Here is a 15449-nt window from a genome sequence, read left to right on the forward strand (position 1 = left end):
CATGACATCAAATGGGCCATGCAGACTATTGTTAATGTACGCAATAGTAATGATATATCTGGTATTTGGTAAATTGTTCTCAAATATTTTCACAATATTATTTTGTTAATGCCACAATCTCTGTTTAGTCCATACCCGATAGGTACAGTACATGTATCACTAATTCATTGATTCAAGTTCTTTCAAGTTCTTTATGCATGTTGGTAGTATGCTGTCTCTTATACACATCTAGATGTGTATAAGAGACAGATATTATCATTTACTCCCTATATATCATATTAAATCTTGTGTCATTATTAGCACAGCAGTCGGACCGCTTCTTTCCTTGCATGGTATTATGCAATATAAAATATGTATGTATATTTCTTCCTGACTACTGTTTATAAATTTCAAAAATCATCACATTACTACACTGTTTACATTTACCAATAATTTTATTTCTATTTTCTCCTCCATTTACATGTTTTTTGCAAAACTACTTGCTAAATAAAGAAAACTAAATTTTATTTTTTACCCGCCCTCCTGTGACGAAAAAAAAAAAAGTTTGCGAAACAATGTATAAAAAAAAAGTCTTATCATATATTGTCCTTGTGGAAAAGTTGATGTAAATTGATCCAGTAGCTTTTGAGTTATGCACCCGGAAGAGGACACACACACACACACACCACATCAAACACACACACACACACACATAACGCATAATATTCCCATACCCTTCATCTCTCCTTTGGGTAAAAATAAATAATAAAATATCCTGGATACATGTTAAAAGTACAGTAAATAAAAAAAATAATGGCTTTTTTGAAAGATAGCATATAATCCCCATAAAAGATGAAACCTAAGCACAGTACTTTTAAATGCATTGAACCTCAAGTCTGTTAATGCTGAAAAAAACAAGCTTGCTCAATTCAAATGTTTGACTCGCTCTTAAAACCACATCTGATTGCTGTTACCGAGACTTGGCTTAATTCGGATGTAGCAGATGTTGAAATGTTACATGACAGTTACACCATACACTGTAGGCACAGAATTAATCGTCAGGATGGTGGGGTACTTTTAGTTGTTGATCACACGATTTCATCAATAGACGAAAAGATCTTGAACCAAACATTAGTGAAATTTTGCTCCGGGAAATTCATCCACCATTCTTCAGGAAATTTGCAGTTGTGTTATGTAAATAATAATAAAATAATGTTTAATATTTTGTATCAAATTGATATTCACCAACCTCCTACTAGTCTATGTTGTGTTGAAAGTTTAGGTTGATTTGCAGCAGCGTCGAGGTCGTCTTTGTAGCCACGCCTTTTACACAATCGTTCCGCAACTTGTACAAGTCCCTGTTCTTTCAACGCGTTGAGCATGATTGGCATTTGGTTCATTGATTGGCCATCTCTCCAAGTCACCAGGGTTTCCATGATGCCATCTTTCAGTGTGTTGTTGTCTGCTATGACATTAATCTTGTTCCATTCAAGTCCAAGTCGCACTCCTAGCCTCCTCCAATCAGAGCCCAGATCTTCACAGATGAACAGCAGGTCTTGGTCATCAAGGGATGCTGGTTAATTAATGACGATATGAAAGAAATTAAAAGATTTAATTATGATTTCTGATAAAATACGGAAACATTTAGAAAATCCAATCCATTATTTTAAAGCACCAACAAATAAGTTTTCACAGATCTGTTGACATTTTACTACAATAAAATAAGCTAATTTATTGTTACAACCGTACATGCTCCTATCAAAATCAATCGATATAAACACACAACATAATATTATGTTGATTGACCTCGGCTGACCTTGGATATGAGCAAGTGCAGTTCCAACCATAAATTAACCTATTGTTAGCAGGCAATTTGAAGGTCTATGCTAAGGAAGTAGGAATTTTTCATGCTGCATTTTTGGCCATTAACAGAACTGGTCCATGGCACCGGCTTTTGGAAAAAACCTGGGTTATAAATCCTGCTGGTTTGTTGAATAGCGATGGGTTCTTAAATTATTTATTGCCACGCCCATGAGATGAAGTGAGTGATTGGAATAGGTTTCTTGTTTACATTCCAATGGCTATATGTTGCTGGCCAGGACTCTCTTGTTAACTCCCAATGGACATTCTTAAAACCAATTAAAGTTAAGTTATGGAGCTGCTAGCAGCTCTCTCTGGACCATTTGACAGCTCACTCTCAACTATCAGACAGCTCACTATGGACCATTTCTGCTAACGGGGACTTTTGCCTCATGTTTTCACCAACCTCCTACTAGTCTATGTTCTGTTGAAACTTGAGGTTGATTTGCAGCAGCGTCATGGTCATCTTTGTAGCCACGCCTTTCACACAATCGTTCCGCAAGTTGAACAAGTCCCTGTTCTCTCAATGCGTTGAGCATGATTGGCATTTGGTTTGTTGATTGACCATCTCTCCAAGTCACCAGGGTTTCCATGACGCCATCTTTCAGTGTGTTGTTGTCTGCTATGCCATTAATCTTGTTCCACTCAAGTCCAAGTCGCACTCCTAGTCTCCTCCAATCAGAGGGCAGACCTTCACAAATGAACAGCAGGTCTTTGTCATCAAGGGATGCTGGTTGATCAATAAGGAAATGAAAGAAATTGGAAGATTTATTAATGGTAAATCCAAGTCACTATTTAAAAGTATCAACAAATAGGTTTTCAGACCTAATGAAGATTTACTACAATAATCTGTAAATTCCATTAGCAGGCATTTAAAGTTATATGCTAAAGAATTATTTTGTTATTAATACTTTGCCACGGAAACCTTCCACAAATGTAAAGAATGTAGGAATGTTTTTTTGGATTTTTTAATTTTTTTTGGATTTGATTTATTCGGTGTAAACACCAAGGATAGCCCACGAAAGTCTGGCAGAAGACTTATTTCCAGTGGGGTCCTACTGGAGGTGATTGGGCAGTACATCGCGAGACAATCCCATCCTCTTTTCCGAATAGTGTACTGCGTTATTTAACGTGCACATGGGCCATAATGAACACGGAACCAACAACTTAAACGGTGCGCTTTTGTAACTTGTATTTCAGCCCTCTAGCTGAAACACAAGGAGAGGCAGCGATGGGAATTGAACCGGGGACCTAGAGATCTCCACGGTTCAGCGCACACAAAGCGGCTACCATCAGATTAGCCGACTGAGCTAAGCTGCTCTCTGTTATATGCAGCACACTCATTACCTGGCCAGAAAATGTTTTCCTCATTTTAATTAAAGCTAAAAATACGGGTTTTTGTCATTGTCCATATTGTGATATGGTGTGACTGACTGTATTTTAGATAATGTTAATTAAATAAATATTTTATCATGAATAGTGCATTACTAACCATCATATTCATGGTGTGTTGTGGGTAATCTGCCCCTGGTATCTTCACCTGCATTTACACTGGATTCTTTAACCTCTGACATTTGAGAGCCAAAGATTTTGTTAGCAAGCTCTGTGAGTCCTTGCTCCTTCAAAACTCTGCACATTATCTCCACTTGATTTGTCTCGTAGTTCTGTTGTTTCCTCCATTCTGTAAGCATATCCATTATGGAGTCGAATCGTCTGTTATCATTCCATATTTGTTGAATCCTGTTCCAACTGAGACCCAGCCTGACACCCAGTTGTTTACATTCCCGTCCCATGTCTTTGGCGATAAGAGCCAGGTGCTTATCTTCCAGATAACCAAGATGTTCATCTAAGTGAAAATTAAAGTAGACCAGATACAATAAAACAATTGGAATAATAATATTACTGTAATAAAAATAATATAATATCTATAATAAATCAATAAATTAAAAAATAATTATAATAATAATAATAATAATAAATGCTGTAGGCCAGTATATCTCTTTTTAAAATCTAGATAATTTCATGAAACACAAAATACTGTAGTAACAACACATTGTTCGTACACTTTTAAACAAGCAAATTTCCAAGACATTCCAGGTCAAATTTTACAAATTTCACCCTCATGGGAAATTATATTTTTGTCAAACATGTAAAAATTTGTTGGTAAGCAAATGAATTCATTCCCACAAGTATAGAAAAGTAAAGGTAAATTATTAGGCAGAGAGGTTCACCTACAATTGAACTGGAGTAAAATACTCTGATAAGTAACACAAATGTAAACGTACAACAATGGTCTTATCTTATCCCTTAAACGTGTCAGTGCCTTTTGTGGCACCGACACCAAAATAACTCAGTGGTGCTGCGGGGTGGATTACACGCCTGTCCAGGGTTGTTGTTCAGCGAATGTTAACTGTCTCAGCTGTGGTGAAGTTGACATAATATGGATATATAGTAAACAAAATAGCCTTCTTCGATGAGTGTACGTTGGGGACGTTAAATTATTTTATTTCATATATTTAGGTGTTTATACATGTTTAAACTTGTACCAACTAATGATGTACCGTATTATTAATTAATCTAATTAATGGTTATGCTCTAATAGTTCTCTACACATCATCATACTGCTATATTATTATTTTTTATTATTCATACTACTGTATTGGGACTATAATTATTATTGATATTAGGTCTATTATTATTAGGCCTTAGTTGTTAATTGTATTTGGACATTTATAATGCTGTAGGCATACATAAACTTTTATAATCTACTATACAGCAAATGTTAATGTAAAACAGGGTTCTCACCATCCTACCGGCACTGATAGGCTGCCAACCGGCATTGTTTTTTCAATGATTTTGTAAATTTCAGAAACATAATTAACGAAATACCTTGCTCTAAAATCAAGGACTTTTAAATATAAATGCCTTTAAACACAAACGCCATATGGTGTAAGAAAATAACTGTAGAAGTACACGTTCCCATGGTTACATTAATTGTTACTTAACTGCCTGGCACTTGCACTGGATAGGGCCAAAACATGTCCATTGGTGCAGAACAAGTGTGCACCTCTAGTGATGAATTACACAAAGCCATTTACAGGGCTGAGCATGAGCGACATGACATGTTGAACTGAAGTTTAAGTTTAATATTACTGTTTATAAGACACAGAAAGCAAATAAAAACACCATAGCAGATATCAACAAAGTTAATAATTCCATCAATGTCTTAATTAAAATTACATGCAAACATATCAGTATACAAGACTATTAGGAAAGCACCGCTTTACTAAAATATAGGCAAACAACTCCATTCACTGAATCGCAGAAGTTTGTCTGAACCACTGCCACATTCAGCATTTGACATTCTTTCTGTCTTCAATATTCCTGAATTTGTGGCGTACAAAGACTTGACACACTTTTCCAATAATATCATGGGAGCCTACTCGGCCTACCGTTACTAGGCAACCTGCAGTACTGGATGGTAAATGGTCAAATTTCCAGGACATAAAAGGGCAATCATAATTTCCAGGACTAGCTTTCCAGTACTGGAAAATGCTCATTTGTTTTTCAGGACATTCAAGGAATTTAAGGACGCGTACGAACCCTGATAACATCTAAAACACTAACCTGGTGGCGCTGTTTCAGTAACACTGGAACCTGCTAATTGCATTGGAGAATCTACAACAAATAAATTGTTAAAACCATAAATAAAAAATCAAATTATTAAAACTGACTGCTGTCTATCACCATCAAATATTGGATCAGGATCAAATCAGTTTATATAAATCAATGGTGTATTTATACTATATCACAGGTGGGCATGGGTCATATACTGCTTACGATTTTCTTGCTGCCCTCGAATATATATTAAAAAGCTATGTGTGCAGCCAACCCTCTTTGGCTAAAAAACCCTGTGTTGGAATGGACCGATAATAACCTGAAAAAGTAATAATAAAATGGAACCCCTCTGGAAATAAATCTGTGTTAGGATTTTGAGGGTTATCAATGAAATTATAACTTTATGATATCAAATAAAATCAAATCAAAACTGGCATTAAGGTAAAAGTACTAGTAGTAAATGAATGTATATTCACTTTGGCCCTCTGACGATTTTTATGTCCATCTCTTATTACTGGATAATGCTTTCCCCTCTTTGCTTTGCACTGATGAGTACCAATCCAGGTACAGATTCAATAATGAAACAATGATTTCCAAGGAGTAATTTGAAAATTTGAAAATGTAAATTATAAATTATTATTAAAAGAAAAATATGAAAAACTTTATTAAAATATGTTTTAACCCTCTCAATAATTGTATGGTACAGCGGCTCATCGTAGAAAAATAAAAAAGATCTAGACCATGTAGTCAAGATCGCCTCTTGTATTAACTGTATTGACCAGCGTTCAGTCAACAAGATCTAGCAAGACAGACTTTTAGTGTATAAATATGTTATTATTATTATTATTATTATTATTATTATTATAGGTGTGCACAGTTTGTGTATGTATTTGTTTTTGATTTAAAAAAAAATGCTTGATTTACCTGTCACTAGTTGCCTATTCTTGAACATTCTCTGAAGTTTGGCTGTGGTTATCAATACCTTCCCACATAGGATACAGTCATTTTCCAGACACTCTTCTAAATCGTGGAAGTGCATTTCTTGCAAGTTTACCCAGCACAGGACACGGAACTTATAACGTGTGTGCTTCATTCCAGACGTCAGTACTTTCATTTCTTTCTTCAGAAACTCTAACACCTTAAATGAAGATTTTTAATACAAAATAAAAATTAAAGTTGAAAACATTACAAAAATATAAGAAAATGAATCATACTATATTAGAGAAGCACCACCAAAAAATGATTTATGATTTCAATTTTGAATTGTTAGATTTTATATGATTTAATTGATTTCATGATGCTCAATGAAACAATGACGCAATAGTGCTGTTGCTTTTGCCATCAGAATTTTTGCTATTTATATCGTCATCAATATTATAGTCATTACCATTCTCTTTGGCCAATTTTCTTCCATTATTATCAAAATTGTTTTATTTTTAAAAGTTGTATACATTTTTTTATTATGTTATTATAAGAATTCATCTTTTTATTGGTTTAATGTTTCATATGGAAATGTCTTTTTCAAACTTATTCTTCATTTTGTCAGTATATTTCTTCTACTTTTTCTGTGTATTTTAAATTTGTTTGCTGAGGATCTCTAAATATTAGCTTTCCATTAATGGTGGGCTGCACAGGCTATCCTCATTAAATAAAGTCCCAACAAATATATAAATAAACAAGAAAACAGACAACACATTATCTGTCATTAAATAAAGTTCCAACAAAATATATAAATAAACAGAAAACAGACAATACACTACTAGCTGTCCAGATCACAAAAAAGCATATCTGTATATTAAATATTTGGATTGCACTTGTACTATGTTCATCCAAGCACAGTAGAATATATATTACTCATACACTCTACCCAGATAAATCTACTTATGATTATCTCCAGGTAATATCACTAATAATGAACATCACCATTGCTGTGTGTAATTTTACAGCTATTTCAATTGCAAGATTTCAAATATCAAACTAGATTACCTGCATACAGACTCTAGGATGTCTCTTATGGTACCATCCTCCTGAATGATAGGCACCCGTAATATTTCCAGCTAAAATACAAACATTAAATCAATCAATAATTCCATGCATGCCCGAAATATATCAATACATTAAGTGAACAATCAAATCCTTTATTTAAATTTTATCCTAATTCAACTGCAAGCTACTTGCCACTTTTTTTTTTTTGTAAATCATGGATCCAACAAAAACAGTTTGTGTGGGGGCATGCAAAATGTGAAGCACTGAGCAGGGGAAGGGAGTTGGGGATGGTGTTGAATTTTTGTCTATAAATGCTTGACAATGGTACATGGAATCTGAATATAAAAATAGCTGTTTTGGCGTATCATGGGCTCTTTCTCCTCTAACTTTACTCTTTTTCATTTTTTTTTTTTTTTTGGTTGGTGGGAGGAACATGTCACCTGGATCTGTCCTGTAATACCCTCCTAACACTACTTTTGTAAGAATAAAGTAAGGAGCATTATTCCTTATTCACCTATCTCTCAGCTGTTACCGTAACAATTTTTTTCTATTCATTACAATAACAACAATTAAAAACCATACAAGTGTGTGACATTCAAATAACTCTTAGAAAGATACTTTTACTTTTATCACTCTTGTCTTGATTTTGATTTTCACTTCATTGCCTATCACTCCAATGGTTAGTAACTAAATGACATCTCTTAACATCTTACCTTCAATGAGGGCTTGTTATTAATGACTACTGGTCCTAAGCTGAGAGTGTGTTCAAGTCCTAGGTGGATGTTAGCATAGTTGCTAAATAATTGCAGCATGGCTGTGTAGCCCATGTCTTGTACCATTCCAATCAAGCTCACAACCAGAGGATGGAAGACACTATCAGGGATGAAATCCTCGGAGGCCATATAGATAGATACCATCTGAGCTGTATCATGTTCAATAGACACATTGTCTTTGCTCCGTTTCAATCGACAGGGAACAAAAAACGAGCGATGTTTGCTTTCCTGATTCTTGTGAAAAAAACAAATGAATTCAATAAAAAGATAGAAAATACCAGAAAAATGTACATCTTACATTACCAGTTTTTTAAATAATCAAATGTTCTGCAATCCAAATGGCATGTGAGGTAGAGTAAGATTAACATTCTTAAAATAATTTAAACTCTCTTTTTTTTGTAAATAATTTGCTGAATTTCATTTTACAATGAAAAGATGGAATAAGTCACCATTTATGTCTGCATTTCTTTGCCTTTAAAAAAAATCTATATTAATTTATTTTTTAATAGATTCGTATTAGGATTGATTGCACTGTATATTAAGTTAGTTGAGGGGCAGGTCAATTTATCATTAACTACTATAGCTGAATGGCTAGTGACTATCTGAACTCTCCAAGTATTTGCCAACAGAAAAAACACAAAAGAAAAAAAGCAATACCTTGATTTTCTCACAGAGCAGTCCAAACTGCTTCATTAACTCCAAGAAGACCTCAAAGCTAGATTCATCTTTGCTAATCTCAAAAATGATTCCAAGATCATGTAGGTAGTTGAGGGTGTGGATCAGATTCTTCACGGAAATTCCACAGCTAGTGGCGACTTCACAGACCTTAACATATATTTCAAAATGTATAATATTATTAAAAATAAAATGTGGAAGTGTAAATAGAACACTATTGCCAACCATTAAAAGAGTAAGTTTGGGGAAATTAAGATGCATTTTTCTTGGATGGATACTAAATGGAGGGTCTTTTGGATGGGGGACATGGAAGGAGTTGGGGTTAAGTATTAAACAATTCTTTCTAATGTTTATAAACATTTTAGGCAATGATTACATACCTTAGAATAACTCATTCGCAGTGTTGTCCTACCATTCTCCTGCAAAATATACTGGAATTCAAGCCATTTCAGTGGGATGGTTTTGGGCATTGCTTTCAGAAATCTACCAACATCTTGTTTAAGTGTTGTCAGCATTTTGCTTTGTGTTGGAAACTTGTTGTCGATGGCATACATTTTCCTCACCACGTGACATTCATAAGGAGTGCCTTTGATTTCTTCAAATATTATTGCAAACTGTTCTTCAATCTGAATAATTATATACAAGCATTACACATTGTTCAAATTGTTAATAATTAATAAACTACTGTATGTCCTTAAGTTCAGATTACTTTTTACCTTCTTGTTCTTGTCTTCATCGGTCCCAGGTAGGCTCTCACTGTGGGTACCAACTACTGCAATTTGAGGTTTCTTGGTTTGTAGCTGCTGCTGCAGTGACTCAACTGGGACAGCGTACGTAAATATCAACCTCATCCAGTATTTGATGATCTGTATATTTGTCATATCGTATGTCATCACATTTTTGTCCTGAACAGTAAAGAAAATGACAAAATATTTATCAAGCATGAATGACATTCAGAACTCAACAATGTCATTAAGACATATACATGAAATCTGTTTCGTAAATATTTCATTATAGTAAAATGATAAGAATTGGTAGACTTACCCCCTTATGGATTCTTTTCTTCCCTTTGTCGTACATACTTTCCAGCAAATTGAACAAAACCACATACACTGCTTCGCTTGTTAAGAATATCTAAAATAAAATGTGATAATTGATAAAAAGTTAACACATAATAATTAAGTTAATTGATGATCTAGATTATCTTTTAATTATTAAATTTAACGATTCAGTTTACCAATTTTATCATTGAGGCCTATAAGGCAACCCGCATATGAAACAACCCCAAGTTTGAGTAGCTGTTTCGACGATTTTCTGTATTTTGGGCGGATAAGATGACCCCCTGTTTCAATGATGGAATCCATAATTTTTTATCTGCTCTTTATGGTCTTTATTCTGCATCTGCTGACTACAAACGGAGACAAAATTTAGGCTAATTTTCAAAATAATACAATTTTATGGGCTTTTAATCAAATTACGTTCATTCATGCTAACATTTATTAGGTTCACTGCAGTAGTGAATTGGCATGTTGCGGATGATCCTCACATACAGCAAGGAGGTATAAACATTTTTTATGCCTCCTTGCATATACAGTAAGACAAACATGATTTCAAAAATCTATTACTTTGTATGTCGTGTATATAAGATGACCCCCTGTTTTTCGATGTTAATTTGCTTTTTGAAGCCTTGTCTTACATGTGAGAATGTACGGTGAAATATCTAGAACTACTTTTCTATATTCATGATGATCTAAATTTATCTTTCAATGACATTTTGTACCTTTTTAGAAATCACATACGTTCATATGCCACTTTGTCGAAGTTGGAATGCAGCAGTGTTGTAGGAGAGTTCCCAAGACTCCCAGAACTTATGGGAGTCTCCCAGAGATCAGAATGGCCTCCCGCACTACTTTCGACAAATTCATAATTTTATATGTTTTCATTGCTTTATTATCAATTTTATCATTGAAGTCAGTATATGTCCAGCAAAATATAAGTAAATGTGTTAAGAAATCTCATTAACCAGATCAGTGGCAGGTTCAAGGGTAGGTGGAGTGGGGAGGGTAGAAAAGAAAATTATATTCAAATTTACGTCTGAGAGGGCCATTTCCAGCAATCTAGAGGTGCCATAATCATAAATCTGTGAAAGTCCCTCCCTGAACTCATGTGTCATTACATAACATAGATAATAAATATTCTTAAAGTACTTACTCGATGTGTGATGTAGTACAGCTGCTGGCCAGCAAAGTCCCAGATATAAGTCATATCTTTGTTATCAATGGCCTGTGAGGTCTTTCCAGTAATTCTATCAACAAGTCTTTCCTGAATTTCAGATGGAAGTGCTTGGCTTGATACTGATTAAATAAATTCAAATATTAGCAAGGTTGGTAACAATATAATTAGGATAATAATTTGAAAGTAATGACCACAGTATTGAAAATAATAGTCAGACAATAAGTTTATCCATAAACCGAAAGGTCCACTGATTAATCTCAGATAAGAAAGTATAATACATACTCCAAGTATTGAAATACACGCCATCGTGTTGGGATTCAATATTTCGACATTAATTATGTCATCATCAGGAATGAAAAAATTATCCATATTAGCAAGCTTATATGCACTAGTACCAAAAGTGTTAACCAATCAAAACATTACCTCTAGTAGGTGACATAGCCGTGATTTAAACAAAAGATCAAAGCACTCTTACTCTAATGATCAAAGCTACCTACAAAAACAAAGAAAGCTCTTTTGGAGCTCTGAGCCCATTGGGCTCTGAGCTAGAGGTAATGTTTTGATTGTTTTGAAATATATTATATAAAGCATACAATGGGGATAAAACTTGAAAGTAATGATAATATTACTATGATGGCAACAGCGTTAAAATTATTAAACAATTTTCTTTGAATAATCTTAGAGATTATATTTTTAAATTAAAGTTAATCTATGATCTCACTTTCAAATGTTGTAACAATAACAATTACGGTTTATTATCATTATGGTTAAAGATATGATAAAAATATGAATAAAATATCCAATTATGTATATTTCTTTGAATATTGATTAAATAATAACAACCTTCTTTGTGTTCTGTTTTTATTGGTCCTGACATCAAATCATACTGTGTATAAAAATATAAATAAAACAATTAATAACACATTGTTGAATACAAAAATATAAAGGATTGACATTTCAGCTCAATCATGGACAAATTCTCAAGATCAAGTGAACTAAAAACATAAAACAATCCAAATATAGGTAACAGGGAGGTTACAAACATTTACCTGATTAACTGCTACATTTACATAAAACTAGAGCAAGTTAGCTTAATCATGAAATGATTAAATGATGATAGAATAATTTACTATTATATTCAATACACAATTAGCATATTTAATTAATAAATTTTACTTCAAATACCAAGTTAAGGTGTGCTCTGTGAGACATATCCAAACAGGAATTTGAATAGAATTGTGGAAAATGAGTCTGGCTTTTGTTTACTCAGTGTTTTCTGACACTTTTTCATACCCTAAATGTTTTGATATTGTTCTATTTTTTAAGTATGTCCTATCATAATTTTGTGTGCCACTGTTACAAGAGTTCATATGGAATAAATTTGACTTTAATTGATGATGTGCTTAACTTCCTTTTTAATTGATATCTTGCTATAAATTTGAATGGTACAAATTCAAACTTAGCACAAGATTCAAAGTTTTTCACCAACTTGCTCAAAGTTCTATGTGAATGGCACTACTGTTCAAGTTCAAAAGTACATTCATTCATAGTGGTCAACATACAGATACATAAATTATACATACTGTAAGTAAACACAACTGAAATAAAATAAATAATAGTGACCATCATTGAGATCAAGGTTAGAAGTAAAACTTGTCTCACCCTGACCAAATAACGATACAAAAAAAAAACACCAAAAAGAAAAAAAACAAAACAAAACAAAAACAAAAAAATGTAAATAAATAAATTAACTGAGTTAATATTAATGATCATTGGAGCAATTGATTCATGCTACTGAGTAATTAGAAGCTCACATCAGATAAACAGTTTTGCTTTTTTTGGAATATTTTGTTTTGTTAAGTGATGGCTTTAAATCCTTTATATAACATATCAATAAATTTAAATGTGTATGAAGGAAATATTTAAATTGATTCTGAGTAGTATTTCCTACAACTCAAACTTAGAACACAGCATTATGAAAGAAAGGACTACTAATTTTGTTAATCATTTTGGAAGCTTCATTTGGAATATGTTTATATATAGTCTCCAGATATAAAATATGATACAGGTCATGTTATAATATTCATTTTAGGCACGTTTGCCAAGGATTGACAATAGCTAAAGTAATCACTTTCATATTTAATATGTAATAATCATTTACATAAAACTAATACATAAACCAAGTATCATTATGAAGATTAAGGAGTGGAGTTGTATACTGTAAATTAAAAAATATTACCACCACTCTTACAATTTTTAAAAGGATAAATTCAATATAATTTTGATAAGTTTACAGTACAGTATATTTGGATGTACCTTTGGTTTTTTTGTTTTCAGTTTTTCTATTCTTCTGTTGTTAGTTTGTATTTTCGTAAGCAGTTCTTGTTTAGGTGATCTCCTTATTCCTAGGCCCTGCTTAGAATTGTTTTTAAACTTTGTTTCAGCTTCAATGCCCCCTCGCTTTTTAACTCACTCCCTTTAAAAAGCTGAAATTCTACAAGCATCTCATCCTTTAAATGTAACCTCAAAAGCTATCTCTCTCTTTCCGTGGTTTATATATAATATTTTTTCCCTCTGTCTCCCCCCACCCATCACATCTCTCTCTCTTTTTTTCTTCAGGCTGGCCCTAAACTTATATATATATTTTTTTAATTTGTTTGAATTTTAACTTCGTTATTTTCTTTATTTTGCCATTATTATTCTTCTTTTAATTTTTTTTTAGTCAATTTGATTTTATTTTAAATTTTATTTATATAATATATATATATGTAATATGTATATTGTGATTTCTTTTCCTTTGGTACTTGGTTTTTAATATTATTCTATCATTTTAATTTCTTTGTTAACCATTTATATTTCCTTTGTTACTTGTGTTATGTATTGAGGCTCCCTAATGTTTAGCTCCAGCTGGATGGACCACCCTCGTAAAATATTGTTGAAATAAAATAAAATAAAAACACATTTTATAGTTAAGTTTGTTTCATGATGTGTGAAAAACACATACAGCCTCGTGTTGTCTTACCTCTAGTGTGATAGATGATTTTCTTTTTCTCCTTTTTTTGCTGAATGGAGAGAACACACGCCTAATTAATTTCTGGGTTCTCGTTCTTTTAGGCATGTGTGCTGGTGCTGGTGCTGGTAGAGGTGCTGGTAGACGTGCTGGTTGAGGTGCTGGTTCTGGTGCTGGTTGAGGTGCTGGTTCTGGTGCTGGTTGAAGTGCCGGTTCTGCTGCTGGAAGAGGTGAAGGTTCTGGTTGAGGTGCTGGTTCTAGTGCTGGTTGAGGTGTCGATTCAACTCCCTCTGTTTGATTACCTTTCAGTTTTAATTTCTCAGCAACTCTACCTTCTAATTCATTATCATATATCAGCTTAATCCGTTCACACTCAATAAAGATTTAAAATAACAGTGAAATTCATCAAAGCTCAAGTCATAACAAATAACAAAAGGATTTAAAGTTATATTGTTTCTTGTCTTACCATCCATGTCCTCAGTTTCTTTCCACTTACAACCAACATCAGTAGTTTGAAAAGCAGTAGTCAAAACAATTCCATCGGTTGATGGTTCTGCTTCATTAAATCTGTGGAAATAACAGTTTAACACAATTTAGCATTACAAATTGTGTATGTGGGTTGAGTCGAGTGGCCGAGCGGTAAGGCAGGGGCGCCGCTAGCTACAGCTTTAACATCGGCGCTGGTTCCCATGACGAAAACATCTCATCTAAAGCAAACCTGAGTTAAATAGAATAACTCGGGTTTAAGCACATCCTTTTCAATGTTTACATTAGATAAGAGCTAACCTTGATTATCAGGATTAAGGAGCCTCCTGGGGAGCATCCCTAAACAGATTACTAAGCAGTCCTGTCTTACAATATAAAAATCAGTAATTGTTACTGATTTATATATGTTAACCTATGTAATGTAAATATAAATAAGGTACAATGTTTTTAGCAGTTCGATTCACGAAAAACGGCGATTTTGTTGTGCAGGTAGAAATTTGAATAGCCTCTCTATACAGCCAGTGCCATATTTGCATAATGTGAATTGGTGAAGCTCTTCAAAAAAACCGACCATAGAGTGGCTGCAATAACACTGTCCAAAGAGTTGTTTACTGATGATAGGAAAGCCAGTGAATTTGTGCTCATTTCGATGTAAAATTTCGGCTGGGGTTGGTTGGTTTAAGTTTAAGTATTTGCAAGTTGAAAATTTTGATGTTTTGAAATGTTGAGAAACTGTACCCCTTTGTAGTTGTTACAGATAATAAAGATACTTATAATTTGTCATAGAAAACGATGTGGTGGCTTAGCTTGGCCTAACCTAGGCCTAC

General features: G+C 33.5%; 3 protein-coding genes across 3 annotated transcripts; all 3 read right to left on the minus strand.

The window, feature by feature from the left end:
- Positions 1-875: 875 nt before the first annotated feature.
- On the minus strand, positions 876-6574 carry LOC117115779. Its single transcript, XM_033259708.1, has 5 exons — positions 6382-6574; positions 5467-5517; positions 3332-3685; positions 2246-2569; positions 876-1552 (listed from the first exon to the last, which is right to left on the minus strand). Exons 1-5 carry the CDS (start codon positions 6569-6571, stop codon positions 1221-1223), a joined length of 1251 nt encoding a protein of 416 aa, XP_033115599.1. The 5' UTR covers positions 6572-6574; the 3' UTR covers positions 876-1220.
- Positions 6575-7439: 865 nt separating this feature from the next.
- On the minus strand, positions 7440-11295 carry LOC117115775 (probable serine/threonine-protein kinase roco5). The gene is made up of 7 exons (XM_033259707.1): positions 11103-11295; positions 9936-10025; positions 9608-9796; positions 9272-9517; positions 8874-9041; positions 8157-8450; positions 7440-7514 (listed from the first exon to the last, which is right to left on the minus strand). Exons 1-7 carry the CDS (start codon positions 11154-11156, stop codon positions 7440-7442), a joined length of 1116 nt encoding a protein of 371 aa, XP_033115598.1. The 5' UTR covers positions 11157-11295.
- A 549-nt stretch (positions 11296-11844) lies between these two features.
- Positions 11845-14808, minus strand: LOC117115783 (procyclic form-specific polypeptide B-alpha-like). Its single transcript, XM_033259711.1, has 3 exons — positions 14603-14808; positions 14149-14510; positions 11845-12012 (listed from the first exon to the last, which is right to left on the minus strand). Exons 1-3 carry the CDS (start codon positions 14607-14609, stop codon positions 11872-11874), a joined length of 510 nt encoding a protein of 169 aa, XP_033115602.1. The 5' UTR covers positions 14610-14808; the 3' UTR covers positions 11845-11871.
- Between the last annotated feature and the right edge of the window lie 641 nt (positions 14809-15449).

This window comes from Anneissia japonica, unplaced genomic scaffold (assembly GCF_011630105.1).
Source record: "Anneissia japonica isolate Jap-2015-1 unplaced genomic scaffold, ASM1163010v1 scaffold1455_len155807_cov116, whole genome shotgun sequence".
NCBI lineage: Eukaryota > Metazoa > Echinodermata > Crinoidea > Comatulida > Comatulidae > Anneissia > Anneissia japonica.

Bases quoted from the DNA above. Each gene is read 5' to 3' on its own strand.
- LOC117115779 (XM_033259708.1), bottom strand. From the start codon at position 6,571: ATGAAAGTACTGACGTCTGGAATGAAGCACACACGTTATAAGTTCCGT. The intron at 5,518-6,381 runs GTAAATCAAGCA...TATTTGTTGTAG, and splicing joins GAATAGGCAACTAGTGACAG to ATTCTCCAATGCAATTAGCA. The intron at 3,686-5,466 runs GTTAGTGTTTTA...ATTTTCACTTAG, and splicing joins TACTGAAACAGCGCCACCAG to ATGAACATCTTGGTTATCTG.
- LOC117115775 (XM_033259707.1), bottom strand. From the start codon at position 11,156: ATGACTTATATCTGGGACTTTGCTGGCCAGCAGCTGTACTACATCACA. The intron at 9,797-9,935 runs GTAAGTCTACCA...TTTACTGTTCAG, and splicing joins AGAAAAGAATCCATAAGGGG to GACAAAAATGTGATGACATA. The intron at 8,451-8,873 runs GTATTGCTTTTT...TTTTTTCACAAG, and splicing joins TGCTCTGTGAGAAAATCAAG to AATCAGGAAAGCAAACATCG.
- LOC117115783 (XM_033259711.1), bottom strand. The intron at 12,013-14,148 runs GTAAGACAACAC...TTTTATACACAG, and splicing joins AATCATCTATCACACTAGAG to TATGATTTGATGTCAGGACC.